The sequence below is a fragment of the Marmota flaviventris genome, chromosome 10 (genome assembly GCF_047511675.1).
Source record: "Marmota flaviventris isolate mMarFla1 chromosome 10, mMarFla1.hap1, whole genome shotgun sequence".
NCBI lineage: Eukaryota > Metazoa > Chordata > Mammalia > Rodentia > Sciuridae > Marmota > Marmota flaviventris.
Window position 1 is genome coordinate 18,648,569 of NC_092507.1, and position 27,186 is coordinate 18,675,754.

General features: G+C 55.7%; 1 protein-coding gene and 1 non-coding gene across 3 annotated transcripts; both read left to right on the top strand.

The window, feature by feature from the left end:
- The first annotated feature begins 1,136 nt into the window (after positions 1-1,136).
- Positions 1,137-25,228, top strand: Ldlrap1 (low density lipoprotein receptor adaptor protein 1). Of its 2 annotated transcripts, none has more exons than XM_071617494.1 (9): positions 1,137-1,309; positions 10,875-11,017; positions 11,837-11,949; positions 13,922-14,036; positions 19,230-19,302; positions 19,632-19,715; positions 20,313-20,443; positions 21,932-21,996; positions 23,325-25,228. In XM_071617494.1, the coding sequence occupies exons 1-9, from the start codon at positions 1,222-1,224 to the stop codon at positions 23,467-23,469; spliced, it is 957 nt and encodes a 318-aa protein (XP_071473595.1). In that variant the 5' UTR covers positions 1,137-1,221; the 3' UTR covers positions 23,470-25,228. The 2 variants fall into 2 exon arrangements, with proteins under 2 accessions (XP_071473595.1, XP_027792800.2); XM_027936999.3 differs by having other exon boundaries at positions 21,962-21,996.
- LOC114094554 (U6 spliceosomal RNA) lies at positions 9,843-9,948 on the top strand. Its single transcript, XR_003583064.1, has one exon. It is a non-coding gene; the product is annotated as a U6 spliceosomal RNA (small nuclear RNA).
- Positions 25,229-27,186: the final 1,958 nt, after the last annotated feature.

Here is a 27,186-nt window from a genome sequence, read left to right on the forward strand (position 1 = left end):
TCTCATCAACCGACTCACCCACTGGGGGGCTCATAATCGAACAGACGATTAGGAGGCGGGGGGGGGGGGGAACTGCTGGAAGTGGGGCCTGGGTGGAGGAACTAGGTCGCTGGGGGAGTGTCTTGGTTCCTTCTTCACTCTTTTGCCTTTTCAGCTGCCATGAGGTGAGCAGCTCTGCTCCAAGTGCTCCTGGCCACGATGTTCTGCCTTATCGAAGGCTCAAAGTGGTGGGGTCAAATATACCTTTTCTCCTTTAAGTTGATTTTTCTCAGTTATTCTGTCACAGTGATGAAAAGATAACACAGCCAGTAAATAGGCAGGCACCCACCTGTTGGAAGGATCACATTTCATTTTACAGATAAGAGTAAGATCCAGAGGCTGGGGATGTGGCTCAAGTGGTAGCAGGAGCACCACATAAAAATAAAATGAAGATGTTGTGTCCATCTAAAAATAAATAAATAAATATTAAAAAAAAAAAAGAGTAAGATCCAGAGGTGGGAAGACCTGCCTGGAGTCCCGCAGCAAGTCCCTGTGGGAGGTTAGGGCCTCTTTCCCCAACACCTCAGGGTAGAACACACCATCTCTGAGACTACCTTGGAATAGGGTGGGCAGGGGGCAGCTCAGAGTGCCAGCAGGTACCTGAGAGTAACCTCGTGCTATGTGGATCAGTAAGGAGCCCAGAGGTTGTGCTCAGGGTCCACTTTCAAGATGCACCCCTTTTCGGCAAATTTCTACTGCCTTCGAAGCCTCCCACTACCCTGGATATCCCTTTTTCTCATTTCTGAGCTTTTCACCTCTCTGGACCTCAAATTCCTGATTTGTAAAATGGTCTGCAAGCACCTTTCAGATGCCGTCTAGAATCCTAGGCCCTGGCCTCCCGCGTTGGGAAGGGGCTCTGGGGCCCTTAGTCCGCTACGGGCAACCCGGGATGGGAGAAAAGGTGGGCGTCCAGCTTTCAGCGCTGGTCTCTGCCTGGACGCCTCCGGGACCGCCCACCTTGGAATCCCTAGCACAGTCAGGCCGGGGCGGGGCGAGTCTGGCATAGGGGCGTGCCCGTGGGCGTGTCAGATAGGCCTCGCCCCGCCCCTGGACGTAGCCGCGGAGCTCGCGCTGGGGAGGGGAAGGAGGGAGGGAGGAGCGCGCCGACCGCGCGCCGCCTGGCCGGGCGGAAAGTTTCTCCTGACAGAGTTTTGGCGGCGGCGCCGGCGGCCGGAGAGGGCCATGGACGCGCTGAAGTCCGCGGGGCGGGCGCTGATCCGGAGCCCCAGCCTGGCCAAGCAGAGCTGGGGGGGCGGCGGCCGGCACCGCAGTGAGTGTGTGCGCGCCCGTCGGGCCGGGTCGGGCGGGGGTCGGGCCAGGCGCTCGGGGCCTCCCGCGGGCGCCCGGAGTCGGGCCAAGTTGGCGGAGAGGCGGGGCCTTCCCCGCGCTCGCGTCCCGTCGCGGCCTTCCCGGCCCGGCGGGGTTGGGGTCGCCCGGGGTCAGGTCGTGCTCCCACTCGCCACCCCCGCTCTTTGCGGCGGGGAGGAGGGCGGAGCTGGGGAGGAGACAGAGCTGGGGGTCTCCAGGTGCCTGCGGAGGGAGGTGCAGGTAGGAGGAGAGGCCTGGACGACCCCGGGCAGCTCCCGCCCCACCGCTCTGTGCTGCCTGCGGGAGGCAGGAGCTCAGCATCAGCGCCCGGGGGACGTGGGGCGCGGGCGAGCGCCTGGGAAGGTGCCCCATCCCCGCGCCTCTGCTCCCCTGCGGGGACGTGCGGCGGGCGGAGCCCACTGGCCCCTCCACCAACCGGATTCCGGCCTGCGAGGTCATCTTTGAACTCCTGGGCCTCAGGTGTGAGCCCGAGGTCGCAGGTACCTACTTGTTGGGAGGGAGACCAGCCTGGAGTGCCTGAAGAGGCCCCCGCCGCGGGCGACCTGGACCTACAGCCAGATCCAGGTGGCCAGGCTGGCGGCCAGGCTATATTTGAAACCTGTTTTCTCTCGCACCTTCCCCCAGGGTCTATCGAAATCCCTGGGCTCCCAGGCAAAAGGCAGACGCCCTGCCACCTCTCCTGGGGGAGTCTGGGAGGCTGGGAGGAGCTCACCCAGGCCCCCCTTCCTGTCCTCTAGGCTCGGGTTACTCTCTGGGAGTCCGTCACCTGGCACCTTCCCCTGGGGCCTCGGAAACCTAGCCCAGGTCCCTCCTTTTCTGCGAGTTGTTTGCCCAAGTTCACACAGGCCTTCCGGGCTGATGTGGAATCCGATCGCAGGATTCCTGCATACCCATATCCCCACCTGCCACCCACCTAGGGCCACATCCTCTCCCCCGACCAGGAAACGGCACAGCCACCCCTACCCCTCCTTGCCTTTCAGGGCTCCGCCAGGGGAGCCCGAGTTCCCTAGTCCCTGGAGCGCCAGCGTGTCTGGGCCTAGGGAGTCCGCCCTGCCCCTCCTCTTGCCCTGATCTGCTGCTCCAGACTGGCATTGGGAACATGGGCTGGGTCCTGCTGGTGGGGGTGGGGTCAGAGACCCGTTAGGGCCAGGCGGGGCATGTACCATCTTTCACACTTACTGGCTCCCAGAATAGTCCTTTAAAAATTTGTGGGAAACGCCAGACTTATGAGAAATCGTTCAGTGGAGGAACCCTGCCGATTTTCTCTAGGGTGAGCCTGGAAGCTCCCTGGGGCAGTGGTTCTCAAGGGAAGGGAGCCTTGAAGCACTGCCGAATCTGGGGAGAGGAAGAAGTAGCCACTTTGGGTGGTGGAAAAGAGTGTCTTTGGTGTGCTCCAGTTAAGGACAAGTCATTTGTCCTTAATGATCCTCAGTTTCTTTGCTTGCAAAATGGGGTTAAAAATTTTTACCTGGCAGGGTGTTATAAGAAAATTGTTTTATAATGCTCCCTTCTGATCCACCCCTCTCCCCTTCTCCTGTCTGTATAGACCTTCAACATGATTCTTACTGTGATGGACCAGGTTTGGGGGGCTTAGAGCCTTTTTATACCTTGAGGGAAAGCTGAGGAGCACCCCTTCCCTCCCCCACCCCCCACAAGTTCAGAGCTCAGTCCCTGTTGTCCCAGTGCCTTCTATACCCTGAATGAGCTTACCCAGAGCCCCACCTGTCCCTCATTATTAATTCTCAATTTCCCATCTGTAAATTGCAAATAAGAGAAATATCTGCCTCGGGCTTTTTGTGGGGTTACATCAGTGTGTTTTGCCCAGTACAAAGGAAGAATTCAATAGGTGGTAACTAAGGCTTTGGTCATTGTGTTTTACAAAGTATTTTGCTGCTTGTACCTCATTTGCTCCTATGATCAAAGCAGGGGATTCTTATCAGACCCATTTTAGAGATAAAGGAACTGAGAAGTGGAGTTGCTGGCCCCAGGCATAGAGCTTCCAATGACAGAACTCCAAATCCCCAGCCAGGATCTATCTATGTGCTGGGGATCTTACCAGTGTGGCCTCTGGCCATGGAGAACCTCAGTGGCAGGTCCCACCCCAGGTTGGTCTGGCAGCCTCTGAAAACATTTGTGACCCACAGGTTAGAGATGTGACTAGGGGAGATGCTAGAGTACCCTTGCTTAGGGTTGTGACCCAACCAAGCCTTGGGCCTAGCCTTTGAGATCTGAGGCCTGTGGCTGAGTTTTGAGGCCAGACTGATGCCACTTGAGTTATGTAGGCATGCCCCTCGCTTCTCAGGTCTTCAGCTGGGATTTGCACGATCATTCTTTTTGTTTTTAGAGAAACTGAAGCACAGGACTGGCTGCAACATGCCTGATGACACACAGGAAAGCCAACATCCCAAGGCTTCTGGGCTCAGAGGCTCACAGCTTCTCTCTCCCAGGTGTCCTGACCTGGAGGGGTTCTCTCCCTCTCCCACATGTGGCTTCTTCCCATCTCTTAGGGAACCATAAATATTTTATGTTATTCCCTGGTCAAGGATTTTCCTTTCGTTCAGCTGCCTGGAAAGATGGCTCACCGTGGCCGCTCAGTATCCTTCTTCCAAAGGAATTGGGGTCATTTGACCCTTGGGCTCCTTTGGGAGTTGTGCTAACCTGTCAGGGAAGCAAAAGAGGAAGGATAAATATGAGGTGTGGGTTGCAATGATACCAATTCATGATGGTAGGTGGGGGAGGGAGGCGTCCGTTCATATGTATTTATGAGATATAAATAGGATGAATAAACTGCCAAACCCTAATACCTGTTGGGCACTGAGAGGCTATGGGGACCTGGGGACTGGTCGCTGCTCTTCTGGTAGTCCTCACAGTCTGGTGGAGGAGGTAGAGAAAGGGACAGGACTGTAGAGGGTAGCGATGCTGTGGATAAAGGCAAAGCAGGCTGCGGAAGCGACCGCATGGCTCTGCAGATTGGGCAGTGGTGTCTTTGAGTTCTTCTAAAAGTAGATACCAAGACAAGGATCTGAGTGCAAGTTCTGTATTTGAGAAGCGATCCCAGTAAATATTGTCAGGACAAGTGAGAAGGGAAGGGGTCCAAAAAGTGGGTATCCTGAAGCAGATGACCACTGTGGGCCACTGGAGCTTAATCCCTGGGGAACTCTGGGAGCCAGGTAGAACGTGCTGCTCAGGGTTGTTCCTTTTTTTTTGGTACTGGGGATTGAACCTGGGGCACTTGACTACTGAGCTACATGCCCAGCCCTTATTTTTTTATTTTAAGACAGGGTCTTAATAAGTTGCTGAGGCTGGCCTTAAACTTGCGATCCTCCATGCTTCAGTCTTTGAGTCATTGGGATTATAGGCATGCGCCACCATGCCTTCCCTTTGAGGGACCTTGATCAGCAGTTGTAGTGGAGGGTTGCAGTGTGCAAGGTACTGGCCCTCCAAAGCCAGTGAGCCCGCAGGCAGGGTGGCAGGTGCTGGTAGACCAACATGAATGGAGGGCCCCTGACAGTATCACCTCTCTGGGGAAGTAACTTGGGCGATACTCGTGAATCCAATAGGGAAGAATCTGGGACGCACCTTCCAGGCACTGGGAATAGCAAGTGGCAGGGGATGTTTGACTTGGGGGCTGGGACTCTGCTCCTCCCAGATCTGGCCGCTGAGGGAGGGACATGAGGGAGTCAGAGGTTATCTACTGCCCACTGAGGGTCACATGCTTCTTTTTAGCAGCCCTGCAGGGCAGCAGGCCCAGGCCCTGCTGGAGTGACCCTGAGCAGGGCTCTGCATGGCCGCTGCCTTGCCAGCAGGAGCGAGTGTCAGTTTGAGTCCTAGTGCTGTCAGCTGTCAGTCCTGCGCACTCCTGCGCTGCTGTATCTGTGAAGTGGGATTGCCGACCTGTCTGTGGTGCTCTTAGAAAATACTCTGCATGGTCACTCACACAGTAAAGCCCTTTGCACCTGACATTGGTAGTGACAGTAGCTTGTACTCTGGTTCTTGGTATGTGTCACACAGGGTGGTGGGGGAACTTGCTTCATCCTCATGACAGCCCCTGGGGTAGGTAGTATTATTGTCCCTGTGTAAAGGGGGGAGGCTGGGTGGCCGGCTGCCCTCCTGCAGAGCCTGTTTTTCTCCTGCAGTGTGTGTAGGTGTTCAGGAAACGGAGCTGCTACGGTGATCACTGTTAAGTTAGTAAGTCTCGCTAGCTTTCTGACTTCTGAAATTAGCCTAGCACTCTCACCTCTGAAAGCTCCTTCAGATGATGCTCCCAGAGGGCTGAGCATATTTGACAGGTAGAGACACTGCAGCCCAGAGAAGCAGCCATACTCCTGTTAGGGCAGAACTTGGGTCCCCTCCTGAGATATTGTCACTCTGTGGCTTCTAGGCCCCTGCTTTGGCTGAGACTTGGATGTCTCAGACACCATCCTGCTGGGTCTCCTGGGGCAGCAGAAGGGGGACAGGTATGCCCTGCCTGTCCCTAACTCCTGGGTAAGGACCTTCATGAGGAAAGAGCACATGGTCACAGCTGAAGTTAGACTAGGCGTATGGTCTGTCCCAGCTAACTATGGCAGCAGGTCATCTGTAAAATTGCACAGTTAAAATAGCATAGTCATTACCCACCACAGGGTGCAAAATAACCGGACTGGAACAGGCCTGCGGACTCAGGGAGCCTCTGGAGCTTCCCCTGGAGTCCTGGGCTCCTTCTGAGAGCATGTGGCCTTGAGCCGGATGCTCTGAGTGGATCCTGTGTGAGGTGATGACCGGTGAGCAGGACGAGGGTGGTGAGAAACTCCGTGGGTCTGTTGGTACCGAGGCCCGGTGCTGCTGGCTGCAGAGAGGAAGATGTGGGCCCCAAAGATCTCACATCTCACGAGAAGAGCCATGTGCACAGGAAGACCAGAGAGGAACCAGGCCTCCCAGAGGAAAGGGAGGACCAATGACAGGAATGGGGACAAGGCAAAGCAGGACAAGATTGGATGGCACTGCTGGTCAGGGCACCCCTTCTGCATACCAGGTCCTGGGAGGGCAGATGTGGATGGTAGGTCCTTTGAGGCGAAAACACAAGCAGGCAGCTCCTTGGCAATGGGTGTGTGGCTGTGGAGGAGGTGGAGGCTCACACTCGCAGAGGGATGAGAGTGTGGAGCACCTGCCACCGGCTGGCCCTGGCTGAGTGCAGTTTACAAGCTCATTATCTCAGTTTATTATCCAAGGATCAGAACGCCCCTCGGAGGCCAGCACATGCCTGCAATCCCAGCATCCCAGGAGGTTGAGGTAGGATGGTCACAAGTTTGAAGCCAGCACTTAATAAGACTATTCCCCCCCCACAAACAAACAAACAAAAAAAAAAAAAACAGGGCTGGTGATGTGGCTCAGTTGGTAGAGGGCCCCTAGTTTCAATCCCTAGTATCTACCCCCGTCACACATGTGAAAGACAAAACAAGACAGCCCCTTACCCTAGGAACTGTTGCTTCCCGTTTTACAGATGAGAAAACTGAGGCTCAGGAAGATAATTAACTGAGGATCACTCTAACACAAAGCACCAGAATTGGAATGGTAGGACTAAGGCTCTTGCTCCTAACCACTGGGCTATGCTGCCTCAGAGCTTCCTGGAAGAGCCTGGATGAATGGGGTTTGGATCAAGTGAAGGGAAGAAAATCATTTTAGATAGAACTATTTGAACAGAAGCTCAGAAGTTGGAAAGTAGTGTTGCCTTATGAGGAGGCAGTTCTGCACAGTTGGAGCTGCTGGGGTCTCTGTGTTGTGGGAAAAGAGATGGGAACAGTCACTGTGGGGCTTGGGTGTAGGGGTCTGGGACCCCCTCCCCTGCCCCCACTTGCTATAACTTCAAACGGGTACTGTCCCTCTCTGGGCCTCAGTTGCATCATCTGTTAAGCAAGGTGTGGAGACCCGGGGCCTCTGAGGCCAGGGAGTAGCAGCCACTTTACAAGGAGGGAGTAGAATATGGAAGGGTCAGTCCAGGAAGGGAGGAATGCAGAAAAATGGCAAGCATTTTTCAGAGGTCAAGGAGGACAGGGGAATGTTTTGACAGCAAAGAGATCACCAGTGACCTTGGCAAGCTTTGGCCCTTTGGAATGGAGGGATCGGAAGTGGCTTTGGAAAGGGACCAGAAAAAGGCTGAGCCACAGGAAATGAGAGAGTGGGGTCACAAAAATAGGGGAGGAAGGATGTTTGCTTTAGGGCAGGAATGGATAATGAATGAACAAGGCCAGCCCTGATTGATTGGTGTGGCCTGCCTTGGGGCCCTGTTTTGAAACTGGGGGAAATCAAGCTGCGGTCAGTTAGCAATGTCTGCCAAGGACGCAGGCAATGGGCAGTGCAGCTCTGCCTGTGCCATCTTTAGATGGGCTCAGGTCCAAAGTGGTCTTGGTATCTTGGCCCACAGAAAGGAAGCCACTAGTGTTAGGAATACCCAGTCCAGGTGGAGCAAATACCTCCAGCTATAAGAATCTCTCCCTCTCCCTGACCCTCTCCTAGAGGTAAGGCAGCTGGCCTCAGGGACAGATGGTCTATCCAGTGATCAGGAGCTTGGGTTTTAGAGCCAGAGTCCTTGGAGCCTGAGTTTCCTTGTCTGTGAAATTGGAGTGAAAGAACGCTTGCTTGGAGGGTAGCTTTTTATTATTATTATTTTTCTTTCTTTCTTTCTTTTTTTTTTTTTTTTTTGGTTGTGCTGGGGACCTTGTGCACGTGAGGCAAGCACTCTACCAGCTGAGCTATCATCCCAGCCCCAGCTTTGATTATTCATCTTTATCAACACGGTAGCTCTGATTCACCCAAGAGATGATGTTGTTAGTCTTGGCTTCCTTGAGAGCAGGGCCTGAATTGTTCTGGGTCCCCCATCATCTGACTTAGTACCAGGGACACACCAAGAAGAACTTTCTGCTGCTTTTTTGGAGGATCAGATGGATTAGGCTTCTGGCAGATGGGACAGAGGATGGGGTTACTTTGGGCTTTAGGGTCATCTCAGTGAGGACCAGGCCTCATGTTAGGGTAGAGGCCCAGGAGGGAAGGCTCATGGGCAGTGCATCAGGCCAGAGCTGGGGATGAGGTCTTCCAGGTTGTTCTTTTACCCACCAAATGCCTGTTCTGGGTCAGCTAGCAAATCCCTGCTCACCAGGATCTCGGAAGGGATAACACGAGGTCCCCATATGACCTCCCCACCCCACCCCAGCACACACACGCATGCACACACACACTCCCTCTCAGATGAGGAAATAACCTCCGAGGGGGACAGTGGCTTGCTCAACCCAAATCCAGAGGAGTGTGAGTGCAGTCTCCTGATTGTAGAGGAGGGGGACAGCCCTCGGACCTTATAGTGCTGAGATAGGTGCTAGGAGGGGCCGTAGGAGACAGACTGCGCAGGGGGCCTGGTGTGCCCTGGGCCCAGGACTCTGCTCTTGACAGTCCAGCAACACCAGAGCCCAGCCGAACCTCGTGGGGAGACCCATGACCCTGCCAGGGCTCAGCTGCCCTGGAGCCCCTGATGCCAGAGCTAAACTTGCCTCCTGTGGCTGAGCATCAGTGCTGGCGAGGAGGCCCAGGAGGAGGCAGGGTGGGCACAGACCTCTCCCAGACCCCGTCCAGAGAATGGCCTAAGGAGGCTGGCTACCTCTCTGGTGGCCCCTAGAAACTGGTTCCTGTGTGGATCCTGCTGTGTCCTTAGCAAGACTGTGTGTGCTTCTGAGGAGTTTCTCATCTGTAGAATGGGTATGGTCAGCGTGAACACCTCCCCCAAGGGCAGCATCTGCGTGGGCTGATAAGGACAGACAGGGCCCTACAGGTGAGGGGCCTGGGGACCTTCGTACTGCTTCCTTACTGTGCTTCCCTCCCAGGGATGGGTGCCGGGCGTGAGCTCCACCGAGGAACCTGGGACCGGCAAAGCCTCCCATGCGGGATGCGCCTCCCCTGTGTCTCTGCCTCCACAGGGCCCTTTCCTGAGGGGTGGGGCTGTCTCCAGCCCTCCCTCCTGCTCTGTGTCCCTATCTAGTGACTGACTCATCCCTCATTTCCCAGCCTTCCTGACGTTAGTCTTCATCCAGAGTTCTCAGAGGACCCTTCCCATGTAGCCTGCTCTGCCATTACTGTCACCCCCAGAGGAGGGCATTATCAGTCTCAAAGGGGACGGGGGGCTCTTCTGAGAATGTGTTGGGGGGAGCAGGCAGCAAAGCTGGAACTTGAACCAGGTCTGCCAGAATGATAAGGCGACATCACCCAGAGCTCCTTGAGCTGCTGCCGCCCTCCCCCAGCCCTTTGCCCTCACCAACCCTTGGGTCTCGGGTGCAGGCAGAGTGAGGCAGTTCAGGCTGGACCACGGTGGCCAGCCGGGGCCTCATCCCTCTGCTGTGGTGTGTGACTTTTGTCTCATGTCCCTTCCCCTCCATTCTGCCTCCTGACTGTAGCGTGGGCTCATACCCACCTCACCAAGGCTGCAGCAAGAGAAGGGGCAGAAGTTAGCACTGGCGCTCGCTTCCGCAGCACCGATGGTAAAATTGGAATGAAACAGAGAAGAGTAGCATGGCCCAGTGCAAGGGTGACAGGCAAATTCCCTAAGTGCTCCATATTTTTGACTACCTGTGGCACCCACAGGGCTGCCAACCAAATCTAGGTGGCATCAAATTTTTAACATTTTGACCAGTCTCAAAGACCAAAAAAGTGAGCTCCATAAGTTAAAGAAGTCTGACACAAAAGGCCCCTCGCTGAGTCTATTTGCATAAAATGTCTAGAAAAGGCAAATCTTGAAACAAAGATTTAACACCGAAGGTCCCCAAAACCTTGAGACAGAAAGCAGCCTGGCGGCTTCCTACCACTGGGGTGTAAAGAGAGAAACAGGTGGAGGCACCTTGGGGATGACGAAAGTGTTTGGGGACTGGATTGTGGTGACAGGTGCTCTACTTGTAAGTTTACCAAATATTACTGAATTGTCCCCTTAAAACAGATGAATTTTATGACATGTGAATTGTGCTTTAATAACATTTTAAAAATATTTTTTGTGAAAAAAATATTTTTAGTTGTAGATGGACACAATACCTGCATTATTTATTTATTTATTTTTGTGTGGTGCTGAGGATCAAACCCAGTGCCACACATGTGCTGGGCAAGTGCTTTACTGCTGAGCCACCACCCAACCCCAATAATAATGTCTTTTAAAAGTTAAAAAAAAAAAAATGGATTTTTTTACTTGGGGAAGAAGAAAAAAAAAGAAGCGTTGAAGTTGAGTTTGGCTGGGGACTTGGACACATGGCCGAGTCGGCCCCGGCACTGACTGTGGGCTTGTGTGGCAGCCTGCTGGGCCCCGGCATCGTTGTCTGCAGTGGCTGTGATAAAAGACCTGCTCGTGGGCTCTTTGAGAATTCGTGGGGACAGTTTGTGGAAAGCTGCTTATCAGTGCTGGGTGTGTTCTAGAAACTGTTCTTCATGGGTAGTAAAAATGGTGGCAGGGGCACCACAGTGTTCCTTCCTGGTTTTCTGAGGGACTCCCTGTCCTACCCCAGAGCTGCCTGAGAACTGGACGGACACCCGGGAGACGCTGCTGGAGGGCATGCTCTTCAGCCTCAAGTACCTGGGCATGACACTGGTGGAGCGGCCCAAAGGCGAGGAGCTGTCAGCCGCTGCTGTCAAGAGGATCGTGGCCACTGTAAGTGCCCTGGGGAGGGGGGTAGGTGCTACAGCCAGGGCCAGCTTCTTCCCAGCTGTCCCTTTTCCCCAGCTCATGACCTCAGTGGGATGTCTGAGCCTGGCCCTGCCCTGGAGTCTTCGTGTGTCAGCTCAGTGGCCTCACATGGAGGAGATCCACTGGACTTGGGTCAGGGTCAGTGTCCTCCTTTCCAGCCAACATGTCTGTGGCCACTTTCAGTCTCAACTCCATGGCTCAGCCTCTTTGCCTGAGTTTTGGTGGCTTACCAATGCTGGGGAGGTGGGGAGGTTGCTATCATTTGACCATGTGCCCAGTGGCCCGAGAGAGTGTAGCCCACGAGGGACCAGATTGGCCCCTCCCAGCTCTTAGTGAGTATGGCCCTTTAATCCACTTTCCTTAGTGACCTCGACCCTATGGCTCAGGTGCTGGCAGGAGTGGTGAGTGGAGCACTCCCACGTCATCCTGCTGGTGGAGATAGCCTTCAGCACCGTCTGGCATCCCTCCCAGCTGTGTGCCCTTGGACCAGTCCCTCACCCTCTGAGTTCACTTCCTCCTGGGGGGGAAGGATGAGAGTCCACCCCGCTGCCTGTGAGGTCCAGTGCTTGGCAGGCTGAGGGTACTGGTGAGCAGCAGCAGTTGTTATCCTGTTTTTATTGCAGGAGGGGCTGGCTGAGCACCCTCCCCACGGCACTGGCCTGAGCCAAGGCCTCACGCAGCCCCTGCCTGTGGGCCTGGGGCAGCTAGGCGCAGCCGCGAGGCAGGGCCCCACGTAAATAGGCAGCTCCTGACCTACCTCTGCCTTCCTTCTCCCTTCCCCAGGCCAAGGCCAGTGGGAAGAAGCTGCAGAAGGTGACTCTCAAAGTGTCACCCCGGGGCATTATCCTGACTGACAACCTCACCAATCAGCTCATTGAGAACGTGTCCATTTACAGGTAAGCTCAGCACGGCGGTGGCCCGTGTCACTGCCTCTTGGGGTGGTGCATCGAGTGGTCTAGCTGAGTCCAGGCTCTGTTGCTTTCTGTCAGGGTGATGGTAGAGTCTTCATGTCCTCATCTGTTAGATGGGATGGGAGCAGGTCCTGCCTCCCTGAGCCGTAACAGAATGCTCCCACACAGCACCCAGCTCACAGCGAGTCTTCCACTAAGGTGCAGGTGCAGCAAGCAGCTGAGGCCTGGTCTGGCCTGGCCCTGTGCGCCCACCTCAACCTGCGCAGTGCCGACTCGGCCTGGAGCACAGAGCTACAGACTCCCTGCCTCTTTCACCGCAAATGCAGTAGCTCAGCCCTGGGCAACTGGCCGGGCATTCCAGAGAGTCACCCAGGATCTGCAGCCACAGTGTGTAGATGGTCCCTCTGAGGCTCTCTTGTCCCAGGGAGGCAGGGTTTAGCCCTTGGAGCCTCAGGCTACCTCCACTTCTCTCTTGGCTGGTCACCTGTAGAACTTAAGAACTAGAAGGGGTCCCAGTCCATTCTACAGATGGAGAAAGTGAGGCCCAGAGAGGGAATGGCCTCTGCTACAGTGAGGTGGCAGCTGGACAGGGACCAGGATACCCAGGCTAGAGCTCTGTCCAGCAGGCCCCCATCTGCCAGGCCTCCTTCCACTTTCTTGCTTTGTCCCCAGGCAGCTGGCTCAGCTGGCTGCAGCCTGGGCCAGCGTGGGGGCACATGTGCTGGGGTCAGAGTGTTGAGCAGATGCCTTTTCTCACCTTGCTGATGCCACCAGCCTGTCTTTCCAAGTACCTGCTCTGCTGATGTCTGTGCCAGATGAGGGATGTGACTCAGGCTCTGTCCTCCAGGAGCTCCCAGTCTAGGAGGGACAGGAGGGGAGGAAATAGGAGACAGAGTGTTGGGGCGGGGGGGGGGGGGGGGGGGAACAGAAGAGGAAGGGCTTGCCTGGGGAAATCTGGGAATGCCTCTCAGGGGAGGTGACACCCTGCTGGGGCTTGAAGAATCACAAGATCTAGCCGACTGATTCCAAGGACCCAGGGCCATTTGGGCAAGAGGCTGGATCCCTAGAAATAAGAGGCAGCTGGGGATGTGCACCCCTTCTGTCCACCTGCAGGCCTTCAGCACTGCCATGGGAGTGGTGTCATTGAAGCTTGAAGCTGGGGTCTCTCGGCTCCTGGGCTGTCGGCTCCTCCCCTGGTCACGATTCCTAGGACGGGAGGAGTGGGGGAATCCAGCAGAGAGGACCAGCAGATGAGGGCCGGGGACACAAGAGGGTGTTCCCTGCAGAACGAGTTGCGGAGTCTCCACCCAGACCCACTGGGGATCCTGTCACCATCTTCACATGCCCAACCCTAGTTCTAGGTCCCCACCCTTGGCAGCAGCTCCAGAAGATGTGCTGCTCCTGATCCCAGCCACCCTGGGGGACATGGGCTGGAGTTCCCCTGATGACCTGGCAGGGGAGGCCGGGTGACGGGCAGAATGAGCAGGGCGGTGTCCCTACCCCCAGTTAGAACAGACCTTTCAGGGACAACTCTGGAATCCCACAGGTGAGTTTAGGTCCAGCTCTGCCACCAGCCCTGTCATCCCAGACCTTTAGCCTCAGTTTTCCCATCTCCAAGGGAAGCTCTGAGAATGAAGCAAGGCTCTGTCTGGAAAGCTTTGACCCGTTGCCTGGGGTGCAGTTGGGCATCAGCTCCTACTATTTTGGAGTGTGGCTCAACATGGGAGGGGGAGGAAGGAGGTGGCTTCCTCTGGTCTTTACCCCCAGTTCCTGGCCTGGGTCCTTCCCCCACAGAAGGTGCAGGATGCCATGCCTGGAGGCCAAGGCTGAATCTACAGTCCGGCCTTGGAGAAGAGGGGATAGTAGGCTCTTTAAACTCAGGGGAGATGCCCTACAGCACATCCAAGCTGTGGTCAGGCCCTGTTGGGTCTGGTGACACTTCCCACTTGCCTTTCAGGATCTCCTACTGTACGGCAGACAAGATGCACGACAAAGTCTTCGCATACATTGCGCAGAGCCAGCACAGCGAGAACCTCGAGTGCCATGCCTTCCTCTGCACCAAGCGGAAAATGGTCAGTGGGGAGCTGGCGCTGCTCTTGGGAGGAGGCAAGACCCAAAGGTGAAAGTCCATTAACAATGGACGCAACCCCTGGGAATCTCAAGTGGCTGCTGAGAGCCAATGGCATTGTGCAGGCCTGTAGTCAGCGGCGCCCCACAGGACAGCCTGGTTGTGCCCAGTGACTCGCCTTTGTCCAGGAAGTACCTGGGCCGCTTCCTCTCTGTAACAAGATTTGTTAGGTGTGAGATTACCAGGGACCACTGCATCCTGCAGGGTGCAGACCTGGGAGGGCGTAGGCCCTGGAGATGAGAGGTCAGTGCCCAGCTCCTGGGATGGACCCCTCAGGGGACTGTACTTGCTGTGACCAGCCCAGGGAGGGAGAGGCTTCATCACCCTCCGCATGCTCATTTTAGTGCCTGGCTTTAAGGGTTTTCTTGTTTGACCCTCAGGACACTCTGCGCCGGGACACTGTTGTTCGCTGTTGTTTTTCTTTGAGATTTATAATGAAACACCCTCGGAGCCCAGTTGTCTTGCTGAAGATGACGGCCAGCAAGAGCAGAGGGCACTTGAACCCACATTCCTTCCTCTCTGTGCAGCTGGGAGGGCTGCAAGCTTCTGTCCCATTTCCAGGCTGACCCTGACACATCTAGCTGGATGGGTGGATGAGAGACCTCGGTGGTCTTGGGCATTTGTCTTGAATTTGGGAACATGGAGCTGGGGCAGGTCAGCCTTTGGCATCGTGGCTTTGTTTCTGCGGCCCTGTGATCGGAGCGTCTTCCCTGTAAAGAGATTCCCACATCTGCTGATTCAGTGTCAGCTTCAGTTGACCTCTGTCACTGCCAAGAGCCTGGTCCCCAGTCCCCATGGCTCTCCCTTTCCTGTGTAAAAGGACCCGTGGAGGACATCAGAGCAGTGGGCCTGGCTTCCTGCGGCCCACCTGCTCTAGGTACTGTATGTTTCCTATGACGCTGTAGCAAGTGACCACGGACTTAGTGGCTTAAAGCCAGACATGTCTATCCTCTCACAGTTCTGGGGGTCAGAGATCTGAGGTGGGTCAGCAGGTTGTGTTTCTCCCAGAGGCTCCAGGGGGGACTGTTTCCTGGCCTTTTCTTCCTTCCAGAGGTCGCCTGTGATCCTGGGTTCGCGGCCCTGTCCCCCACCTTCAGGGCCTGAGCAGGTCAACCTCCAGTCTTGCTTCTGTCGTCACCTTGCTGTTTCTTTCTCTGGCTCTCCTGACCCCACTCGAGGCCCTGTTGACGTTGGGCCCACTAGGTAATCCAGGATAATCTCCACATCGCAAGGTCCTTGACTTAATCCTGTCTGCAAAGCCCTTTTGCCATATACGGTAACATTCACAGGTTCCAGGGATTAGGACAGGGACCTCTGTGGTGCCCTGATTCAGCCTACCACAAAGGATCATGGAAGGCACACATAGTAGGAGACACACAAGAAGTCTCCTAATGGCTGATGTGGCCTTTGATAAGATCCTGCCCTTCTCTGGGCTGTTGTCCATCAACAGAATAAAGAGATTACCTCAGTGATTTTTTTTTTTTGGTACTGGAGATTGAACCCAGGGGTGCTTAACCACTGAGCTGCATCCCCAGCCCTTTTTATTTTTCATTTGGAGACAGGGTCTCACTGAGTTGCTTAGGACCTTACTAAATTGCTGAGGCTGGCCTTGAACTCACAATCCTCCTGCCTCAGCCTCCTGAGTCTGGGATTACAGGCCTGTGCCGCTGTGCTGATTTTGCCCCCTTGTTTCTTGCAGACTCTGTGAAACTGGGCGCTCACCTGGGGTCTTGTGATACCGCAGGCTCCTGAACTGTGGCGGCTGAACTTCTCCAGTGGCAGCCTTGTTCCCTAGACAGTGACTCTTGGTGTTGGTTCTTATGAGGCCACATGGACTTAAAATACGGGCTCATTTTGTCCCATTGTTCGCCAATTCCTCCTACTGACTGGAGTGTGTCCTGGGCAGGGGCCCTCAGCTGCTGCTGCAGCAAGAGGGCCCGGGTGGAGGGCCACTCCCAGGTGCAGGGGCTCCCTTGTGCATGGGGTAGGATAAGAGGGAGCTAGCCTGGCACCTCCCAGGGAGGCCTGGCCTGGGCTCAGAGCACCTCAGACAGACCTGAAGGAAATCGGCCGCCCCCGGTCAGAAAGGCAGTCAACAGAGGGCAGGGCTCCTGCCAGACACCAGGCTCCTCCCTCCTCAGCAGATCCTGTCCGTGGTCTGGACTGACTGGCTGCACTGCAGCTTGTCCTTCTCTCCATTCTTTGCTTCCACAGGGTCCCCCATTTTTCTGAGACACAGCCCACCCCAGGTGACACACAACACTGCCTGGTGCTCCAAGGCCTTAGCTAGCCCCTGGCCCTGTTTGGAAACCCAGAGATTCTCAAGACTTCACAGGATTCCTCACGGGGAGGCAGAAGACAGGCGGTGCCTTGAGCTCCCGCTGCTGTGTGGTATGCCCTTCCTGGGCCACCTGCTGGCGGACAGGAATGTTTTTGTAGGAAGCTTCTTCTGGCTGTGCCCAGTGGGACCAGAGAAGGGAGGCCTGGGGGCTGTGCCTGGTGGGGAGTGCTGGGGACCCTGAGGACTTGTACAAGTCTGCAGGCAGGGGCTCAGCTTCAGTAACCGGAGGGCTTAACTCCAGAGTGGAGGTTCTCCAACCTTCCTGGAGGTCAGAAAGTCTCCCCAGAGACAGGGACTTCAAAGGATGAGCAGCGAGTAGGAGTTTGCCAGGCGGCCGTGGTGGGGCGGCTGGTGCTGGGACAGCACTGTCTTAACACGGCTGAGACTCCGAGACCGTGAGGGTGTGGCAGCCTGCCTTCCTGGAGTCTCTGTCTCCCTGCACCTCCTGCGGGGAGCTTGGAGAAGGGGTTCATCCCCACGTCACTCACCAGCCAGGCCAGTGCTGGGGCAGCAGAGCCCCCAGGCCTCCTTTCCCTGGTCCTGTTGGGCACAGCCAGAAGAAGCTCCCTACATAAAGACATTTCCATCCACCGGCAGCAGGTAGAAGTGCCCACCGAGGCCTCCAAGTACAGAAGTGGAGGCGGAGGAGCTTAGGGTCACTCCACAGGCCCAGGGACTATATGCCCCCACTCTACCTGGGCATAGGGGCTGCTGGCCTTCCTGGAGTGATCCTCATGTAAGGCTCTCTCCTTTTAGGGAGCAGGGCTCAGTTGGCCTAGTACCTGGCCAGTCACTGGAAACAAGGCAGGGACGTGAAAACTGGGTAGAGAAGCTGGTCAGGTAATGAGACAGACCTGTAGTCAGCGGTACTCAGAGGAGACTGGCACCGGCCGTGGGTGTGGGGAACGAAGGCTGTCCGCGGCAGGCCTGAGCAGTTTGTCCTCTGAGGTTGGTACTAGATCCTGCAGCTGGTACTAGATCCTCGCAGACCCCGCTGCGCCTGGGCCTTCAGCCACCTGCACTCGCGAATCTGCAGCTCTGGTTATATTTGGTTTAACTTATAGCCTGGGACATCAGGGCAAAGTGGCGGGAATGTATGCAAATGAGAAGCAGATTTATGCAAAAACAGTCTAAGCTTGTGTCCCCAGGTTTCCTACAGGCAAAAATATTGGTGTTTCCACATCCCAGCCACACTGGGTGACCAGCCCTTGCTCTGGTGTATAGTGATCTGACTCGGGTTGGTAATTAGCCCATATTTTTAGTTCATGGGCAATTCTCAATGGTAACTGGGTCTATTAAACTTGATTCAGACATGACAGCTTAAATTGTAAACAGCTGTGAAGAGCTTCATACTTAATTACCATATTTAAGTTTTGCCATAAAGCACCCGTACTTCCATCAAAAATGTAAATGACGGAGACATTCAAATGAGATTTTATACTTGGTGAAGTTTAATTGGCACAGATCAGTCAGCTTGTTTAGGGATTTTAAAACTTAAAAAAAAATTTTTTTTTGGAAGGCAGTGGCCACGGATTCATTTCTCAATTAAACCATGTTGTCTGGTAGAAGGGGGAGTGTGGCTGAGGCTGGCGAGGTCTGAACTTGTGGTGCACTTGAAGGAGTCTCGTGCTTTCTTCTCCTACCCAGAGCTTCTAGAAGGAAGCTGGATGGTGTTTCTAGGGCTCCAGCTCCAGCCCCAGCTGTGAGCTCTGGAGCTCCCACGCCTGGAGTTGAGCTGCGCAGGTTCCAACTGGAATCCCGGGTCCCAGAGAGGAAGTGCTGAGTGGAGTGTGGCCCAGGAAGGTCCTGGCTGGTTGAGGCCTGCCCCTTTGAGTGCTGTGATTCATCCAGCCTGCAGCCTCCTCGGAGGGGCGTGGCCTGCTCTTGGGGAGGAGGTTCAGACTGACCCTTACAGGTAGGGAGCACACAGCTCAGGGGACACAGGCTAGTGAGCTAGTGAAAATTTCTTTTTTTTTTTATGGTCCTGGGGATTGAACCCAGGGCCTTGTGCACTTGAGGCAAGCCCTTTACCAACTGAGCTACATCCCTGGCCCCAGCTAGTGACACTTTGATATGCATGATGACCACAGAGAGGTAGGTGATGACAGGAGTGAAGTAGTGACATTTGAATGGGATTGGAGACCAAGGATGGGGTTCCTTAGGGGTGAAGGGCTGAGGTGTGCCCCACCCCTTACGGGTTGGTTCCAGTAGAGCTGAATGGTTTGGTCCCTGACACTCACTACCATCTTGCTCCTGCCGGGAAGTTTGTAAGGCGACGCCGCCCTTGCCGGGACCCAGCTGTCAGCCCTGCTGGCTCGCCTGGCATAGCCCTGGATGGTCTGACCTGCCTCCCTGGCCAGGGATCTTCAGGCCGTGGCTGGACTCTGCCAGCCCCAGCCTCTGACCTCCAGTTCTGTGGGCTCAGGTGTGCAGTCCCCGAGTGCTCAGGGGCTTCTCCAGGATGTGAGCCTCAGCTCACTGACTTCAGGGAGGAAAGCCTGGCGAGGGCAGCCCTTGCCATGGGGCAGCTGGAGCAGGGTGGGGACTTCCCTGGAGGTGGGGAGAACGGGGCCTGGGCTGCTTCTCTAGACTGTCTTCATGCCTAGGTTGCTTTGGTATCAGATGAAGAGCCAGACCATACCTGCTGCCCCAGGCATTCCCTCCCGAGCCAGGGATGGAGGCATAGGAGCTACAGGAGGGACCACGGCACCTGGCCTGAGTCCCCAGCCACACAAGTTTGCTTGCTCTTCCTTGGTTGACACCACAGGCCTCCCCACCCCACTTCCTGTTTTTCAGGCACAGGCTGTCACCCTCACTGTAGCCCAGGCCTTCAAAGTCGCCTTTGAGTTCTGGCAGGTGTCCAAAGAAGGTGAGTCTTTTTCATCGAAGTCATGGGAGGGCAGGAGGGCAAGGGCCCCCAGTCAGACCTGACTGACTCCCAGCCTCATCCTCGCCTGGCTGTGATTTTGAACAGGTCCTGCTACCTGAGTCTCATTTTTCCCACCCGATGGAAGGGCAGTGGCCATCTCCCTCCCTTGGGGTGCTTGTGAGACTTCAGTGGCTTCTTCAAGTTGTCCTTCCTCCTGGCTGGAGACCTAAAACTACCCCAAGACTGCTCGCCGCCTGCCTCCTGCCCAGGGATTGCAGGAGACGGTGCCGGGGTCTGAGGCTTCTGCTTGCTGTGTCTTGATCACACAGAGAAGGAGAAGAGGGAGAAAGCCGTCCAGGAGGGAGGGGATGTCCCAGGGACCTGCCGCGACAGCGCCCCATCTTTGAAGAGCTGTGAGTGTTGGTCAGGGGAGGGGCCCTTCAGCTGCAGGGCATGGGGCCTGCCTTCCGCTCGGGGGCCTCTCCTTCCAGGGCTGGGCAAATCTTGATGTTTGATTTTGTTTTGTTGTTAAATCGATAATACATGTTCGTTGTGGTTAAATTAGAAAATGTAGGCAGGAAAAAAGAAAGCCCACTTGGTACACGTTTTTCTAGATGTGTCCCGGGGCAGGGTGTGTGCGCTCTCTCTGAAAACCTAAGAGCTGCGCAGGAGGATTGCAAGTTCAAAGCCACCTCAGCAACTTAGTGAGGCCCTGGGAAACTCAGCAGGACCCTGGGGATGTGGCTGGGTGGTGAAGTGCCCCAGGGTTCAATCCCTGGTACTGAAAAAGAAACCAGCTTCAACATTGTGAAGTTCAGAGTTTCAGGTTTCAGTCTCAGCCCTCAGTGGGAGACAGGTTCTCATCTTGCAGGCGCGTCCAGCTTTGGGAGGAGGTGTGGGTAGGGTTCTGGGTGGTCTGAGCAACAGGTCAGGGCAAGCCTGAGTCCAAGGAGGGATTCAGAAAGAAGTGACACATCTCCCACTGATACCCTTGACGGACCCCCTCACAGTGGTCGCCACTGGGAACCTCCTGGACTTGGAAGAGACAACCAAGGCCCCACTGTCCACGGTCAGTGCCAACACCACTAATGTGGACGAGGCACCACGGCCTCAAGCCTTGAGCAGCAGCAGTGTTGTCTGGGTAAGTGACTATGTGGCCTGGGGACCCCACAGAATTCACTCATCGTTGACCAGATCTCTGGATGAGCCTCAGGCAGCTCCAGGGTCCAGGCCTTGGCACCGTGACCTGTGGGCCTCTAGGAGGACCAGACCCAGCCCAGCAGCACCCAGTCCCAGGGCAGGGGATGAACAATGTCCCCTTTGAACCTGGGGCCACGTCCCCAGCAGGCCTGACTCCCAGCACAGCTGTCTCCTCACAATGCCCAGCCTCTTGGCCTGAGTGTCCACAGCTCTGCCCACCGCAGGACCAGCCAAAGGGCCCTTTGTTCTTGGTGTGGCAGAGTTTGTGCCTGAAACCCCTCCCCGCGCAGCCGTCTAAATGAGGAGTCAAAGACTTGGGCTGTTGTCAGTGTGGCCCGCGTCCCCTGTGACTCAGCACAAGCCTCGGACTCTCCGAGGCTCAGCTTTTTCATCTTGCAGTGAGGAGGGTGACCTCTGCCCACAGAATCTCCCAAGGAGCTTTATTTTATTTTATTTTTTTTAATTTTAGCTTTTCATTTGAAAATGATTTCAGACTGTGTTACAAAAATAATACAAAGAATTCCTGTTGTCCCTTCACCCAGATTCTCTAGATGTCACCATCTTGCATAACCACATTGCAGTGATGAACATCGGGGAAGTAACTCGGATAGACCGTGTTACGCAACCTGCAGACCCTCGCCTTTCTCCGCTTGTCTATTTCATGTCCGTTTTCTGGTCCAGGGTCCATTGCAGAATCTTGCACTTACTTTTATTGTGTATCTTTAATTATTAAAAATCTAGAACATTGAGGGCTGGGGATAGAGCTCAGCTGGCAGAGTGCTTGCCTTGTGTGCACAGGGCCCTGGGTTCAATCCCCAGCACCAAAAAAAGAAAAAAAAAATCTAGAACATCGACAGACTTCCACAGTTCACAAGTCCCTCTGACTGTTGAGAAACCTGGGTGTCCCTCAAACCCGTGGTGGTCTGGGGACCACCCTTGCTCCTTGCCCATCTGCACCAGGGGCAGTGGAGGGACCTTGCTCAGGGCTTCTCCGCTGCAGCTACGGGTCCTGCCACCCATCATGCTGCGTGCGTTGGCATTTGGGCTTTGGGCGAGGATGGAGGCCAGGGAGCCTGCTTCTCCAGCCTTTCCCTTTTGGCATTTTGAAAGCCATGGAAGTCACCCAGCCCCTCACTTGATGGAAGGAAAAGCTGAGTCTCACAGAGGAGCAGTGACTTGCCCCAAGTCTCACAGACGCTGGCGGCAGAGTTGGGAATGAGGCCTCCGTTCCAGTGCCTGGGACGTGTCCTTTCTCTGCCCCACACCCTGTTGTGGGTCCACAGGCTGAGGTGCTGGTGGTGGCAGCCAGGTGCAAGGCCTGCCTGAGCCTTCCCTCCATCGCCTCCCCCTCGCCCCACATGGGTCCCTAGTCCCTGTGGCTCACGGGGCTGGGTCGAGCCCCTGCAGTGAGTGTGGGCTTCCCCTGCAGAGTTCTCACCTCCTGCTTTGTCTCCCCAAGGAGCTGGACGATGGCCTGGATGAAGCATTTTCAAGGTAACATTGACTGTGTTCCTTGTGCTGGGGACAGGGTTTTGGGGTTGGCCCTGCCCGCCCCTCCCTCCCAGGGCCTTTGTTGTGCCTGACCTCCAGAGCAAGATCCCCTCCTTCCACTCAGCCATCACCAGGGACAGGTTCCCCTCTACCTGGGGGGACCCCTTCCAGGGCGGCCAGATGAGTTAGAAAGCTGTCGCCGTTAGGTCAGAAACTCCTGGTGGCTGCTCTGCCACCATCTGAGCTGAACTAAACGCTCTGCAGCTCAGGCCGATTTCTTCTTCCTACGCCTGGGGCAGGCTGCGTCCCCTCCTGGGAGCCTGCTTGGAAGTGGGGCAGGGAGAAGGCAGAGCTTAATTAAGCCCAGGGAGGAGGAGCGTCAGGCAGCAGGAGGTATTTTGGTGAAGCCTGAGGGCGGAGGCGTTTCCCCACTTTCCCAGAGGCCATCCTGTAGCCATGGCTACCTGCAGTAGCAGGACACGCTGCCCAAAGGACTGTGGCTGCGGGGAAGCCCCGCGCCCTGTCAGCCAGCCCCTTGCCACACTCCCACTGCTGGGCTCTGTCAGGTGGGGACAGTGCCCGCTTTGCACCATCCCCAGAGGCAGCACCTTGATCCCTCGTGGGGACAGGGACGTTTTTACCACCTTTCTTGCTTTATTGGCTGATGACCACCCCTCATTTGAAGAAAAGTTTTCTTTTGCTTTTCCTAGCTATTCAAGTATCATGTGTCCTTTATTAAACAATTTCAAAATCCAGGGAATCAGAAAACAACGTGTACAGCCTTGGTGTAGCTCGGGCTAATCCCACAGGGATGTGATTTTGCGTTTGTCCTTGGGGACCTGCTGTCTCTCTTGACACCTGGGTGTCGGAAGCCCCTCTCCTGCTGGTCAAACCACCCAGAGTGCCTTCTGAGGATGTGGGCTGTCACTGGCTTAACTCCCCCAGTTCTATGGACGCTGGGGGGTCCCCCTGTACATAGGGCTAGAGCACGCTGTTGGACGTGGTTATAGCCAAGGAAGGTTCTCAAGTTTAGGCCGGTTCCTGCCAGGGCCGGCCATCACTGCCTTCCTGCACTGCCCTCTCCCTCTTCCTGGTCACTCCTGGTCAGGCCTGTACTGTGCCCTGGCCTCTCTTGGGTTCGGTGTGTCTATTGCCTGGCTTTTGGATTGATGCTCTAGGGACGGCCCACTGGTCAGAGACTCTCCTTTGTCCTGTGTCCTGCGATCTTCCTGCTCTGCCCTCTCTGGTCCTGTGCTGCTGGGCTGGACTGGCTCCTCAGGCCCTACCAGCTCCTTGCCCAAGCACTCAGCTCACACAGCTCTGCCTTCCAGGCTGGCACAATCGCGGACGAACCCTCAGGTCCTGGACACTGGACTGTCAGCGCAAGACATCCATCATGCCCAGAGCCTCTCGCCTCTCGACTGGGAAAAGCCTGACAGCAATGGCTCTGAGCAGGAGGATCTCTTCAGCTTCTAAGGGCCTGGGCCCATCAGGATTCTACCAGCCAGACCAAAGCCACCTGTGGCAGGGGATCCAGCTCCAGGACCTGCTGGCCACCTCTTCCGGCCCACAGCAGCGTCAGCCTGCAGATCAAAGCTGCGGCAGTCAAGCAGCGGGGAGAGAGGGGGTTTTTAACCTGCTTCTTTAGAACTGAAAGATGCCTTGAATATTTATTCAGTGACTCCCGGTTCATGCTCAGCGGCCAGTTTCCCATCGGGCATGTTATATGTGCAGTGCTGTGACTTCCTGCTCTCTCCCGAGCCAGCTCTGCTCCAGCTGTGGGTATCAGGACAGTGACCAAAGCATTTTATTTCCCTGGGTTTCTCTGGGGACATCCCCTCTCCTGGCTGAAAGTGATGAAGCTCAGCAGCCCCCAGGCACGACTGGGTCCTCGAGCTGGTCCTCCTCAGGTCCCCAGCAGGCCCAGGCTTGAAACCTGGACCCAGGCACTCAGAGGGGCAGCCGCAGACCAAAGACAGCCCATGGCTTGGCACTTTAAAGCACACAGAGCAGCCGTGGCCCGGGGGCTCCTTGATGGTGCTGATAAACAGAGCTTTCTTTCCGCCCTTCCTCCTCCAGGAGGGGCCAGGATCCCTGTGGACGGCCCCCACCATGCTTGGACCAGTGGAACTGGCTGCCCAGACTCTGGAGTCCACTGTGACTGTGGGGACTACCTGTGTAGTCACCCCCAAGGCCTCATCCCTGCCTTCGCCCTCCCTGGATGAGGCTCTGCCTGCTTCCTGGTTGTCTGTGTGCGTGTCCCTGCCCCTCCATGCTGTTGGGATGACATGGACCCGACACCTAGGTTCATATAGGAGAGTTTTGAGGCCATTTTACAGATGAAGAAACTGAGGCCACGCCCGTGGAGGGGCTGGTGTGGGGAGTGGGACTCAGATTTTGATGCCAAAGCTGCTTCCTCTGCCGCCACCTCTGGCAACCTGCTCCTCCTTTTTCTCGAGCTTTGTTGTCCTCCCAAGAACCAAAAAACCCCAGCTATTTTCTGACCAAAATGTGTTTCATAACAAACCATCTGGTGCCTTTCCACTCAGAGCTGGCACAAGCCTCGTGCCCTGCTCCCCGCCTCATTGTTGATTTCCGGGAAGATGCAAGTGTTTGAAGTCTGCTAATTCCGAGAGTGAAACAAATCAAACTCTGTGCACATCCCGCTGTTCTCTTTCCTGACACTGCGGCCAGTCCCAGGTGGGACACCGCAGCAGCAAGCTGTCTTCAGTCTCTCTTTCCTTCCTGGCCCTGCCCTGTGGGCTCCGGCATCCTGAAGCCCGGCACAGCCGGGAGCATCTTTTCCATCCCAAGGAGCCTCCCCAGAGCAGGCGTCAGCAACCCCAGGAAACGGCATCTCAGAGGCGAGGCTCCGACTGAGCATCTGAATCAGAGCAGGCGCCTGGGGAGGGGGCTTCTGGGGTCTGCGCCAGAATAAGGGTATCTTCCCTTCCCCGCCCAGTCGCACTGCTGTTCCCATCCTAGGCCTCCTTCGTCATGGCCTGTATTTGTCACAAGGCAGCGAGGGTGGGGCAGGACTCAGGCCGTCCTTGGCACAAGGGCCGGGCTCCTGCTGGGCTGCGAGGGCTGCACTGTGGCCTTTGTCTCCTGCTGGCCGGCCGTTGGTGTGCTTCCATGTGCTGCTGCCCAGTCTTGTGCTTTGCCCTGTGATGCTGTAAAGGAATTTCTAATGAGAAAAAATAATAATAATAATAAATATTCTCTTGAAATATAAGCAGTGCTTAGAAGGAGCTGCTTGGTGACCAGAGTGCTCCATCCAGTGGCTCTTGTCCTTTGGTGTTGGGAGCAGCAGTGGCCACAGACATGGGCAGGTACACACTCAGAGGCAGCACCCAGAGTGGGGGTGCTGTTGAAGGTCCAGCCTGCAGACAGGCGTGTGTGGTGGTGAGGTCACCTCTGGACGACTCGAGGCCACACCAGTGACCAGTGTGTCAGCACTAGTGAGGTCTCTAAAGGCTGGCGTCAGGGGTCCTGGGTCAAGGTCTGTGAGCCCCTAAAGTGTGTATTAAACCTGTGTGTGCCTCCTGTCCCTGGAAGGACACCTGCTGTCTCCGTCACATTCTCCAGTGACCCACAGCATACATTCATTCGCAGGACTACTGCACGAAAATGGCTTCGGCTCAGTGCTGGGGCCAGGGCCAGGCAGGAACCACAGGAGCCCAGGATGTGTGGCTTTGTGTGATGAGGACAGTAGGGAGACCCACATCCAGCCACTTAGGGACTGTAACCCTGGATCAGTTGCCTCTTTCCTTGAGCCTTGATTTTCCCATCTGAACAGGAACAACTGCCTCCCCCAGTCTCCCTCCCTGGGGTTGGGGGACTCTGGTGACCACTGTACTGTGTGTAGTGTGTACACTCAGCTCACAGGTTATTGCAGAGCAAAGTGCAATTTGGCCCAAATATGTTTAAGAAAGTCTGATGACAGTGACCAATGTTAGTGGCCTGCCCACTGCATGCCAAGGGCTGTGTGAGCTGACTCATAGGATGTGTTGAGCCCAGAGGCTATTAATTCCCTCTTGCCGAGCACACCAGGGCTCAGAAGAAAGCTGTCATGCCCTGGCAGGGCACTCACATCCATGTGGGCCTCACCTGGCCTCCCAGGGTCACACCACCTTGTGTGGTCACACCGCCTGTAGCATCCTGTCCAGCTCACAATGACCATTACAGCCACACTCCTCAGGTTCTGTCAGCCACGGTACAGGGGCTGGCCAGGCCTGGCCCTCTGCTGCGGCTTGTGGGGGACTCCAAGCGTTTCTTCAGATGGTGATATTTAAAACATCTGGAACCCAGAGACAGGCTCTCTGCTGTCGGCTGTTGGGCAGACTCCCATGAATTCTGAGTAGATCACAGATGATTAAGAAATTCTCTCCTTTCTTCTTTTCCCTGTAATCTGAAAAGACACCCAACAAGTTCATCTTTCTGTATAAATTTGGCCAATGTCTTTAGTCTCCAATGTCTCAAGTTACGAATTCTGAGGGCCCGACACACGTCTTTCATGTGTAGCAGATGAAGTGAGAAGAACAAGGTCACTTCTGACTTGACGTGAACTTGAGCTTCACTGGTGGTCTTCTCTCCAGGAAGAGAAACCATCCCAGTTAAGCCTCAGAGGGGTTTTTGACCAGCCCGGCCAGGGCGTCTTGGCGGAGTCCATGTCTGGGGTGCTGACTTTGGGCCTGGTCTTCACCCAGCTGCTCTCCCCCCTCCCCCCCTGTCAGACTATCAGACACGTCAGACAGGTGGCTTGTCTTTTAGGAAGTGACCTTCTGCCCCGTGATGCCCTTTACGCCAACATGGGTGGTGTTGTCCTCAAACCAAGCCACAAGGTGGATGGTCCTAAGCCCACTTTACAGATGGGACAGCTGAGAGTCGGGGAAGAGGAACAGTTGGACCTGCAGTGAAAGGCGGCCTGGGATGTGAACCCTCGTCTCTTCTGCACTGTGCCCCGCACAGAGCATAGAGCAAAGGGCAGACCGAGCCCAGCTGTCCCTGTCCTGCTCACTCACCTGCAGCCGCAGCAGTGGGCTCCCTGGGACACACTGGCCGCTGCTGGCCAGAGGCTGTCTCCATGGGCAGAGCATCGAGGAGGGTGACTCCGTTGACCAGAGCTGAGCCTGCCTGTGTCTTCCCGGGTGGCTGCACTTTGGGGCCACTTCTCTGGACGTGTCTAGGACT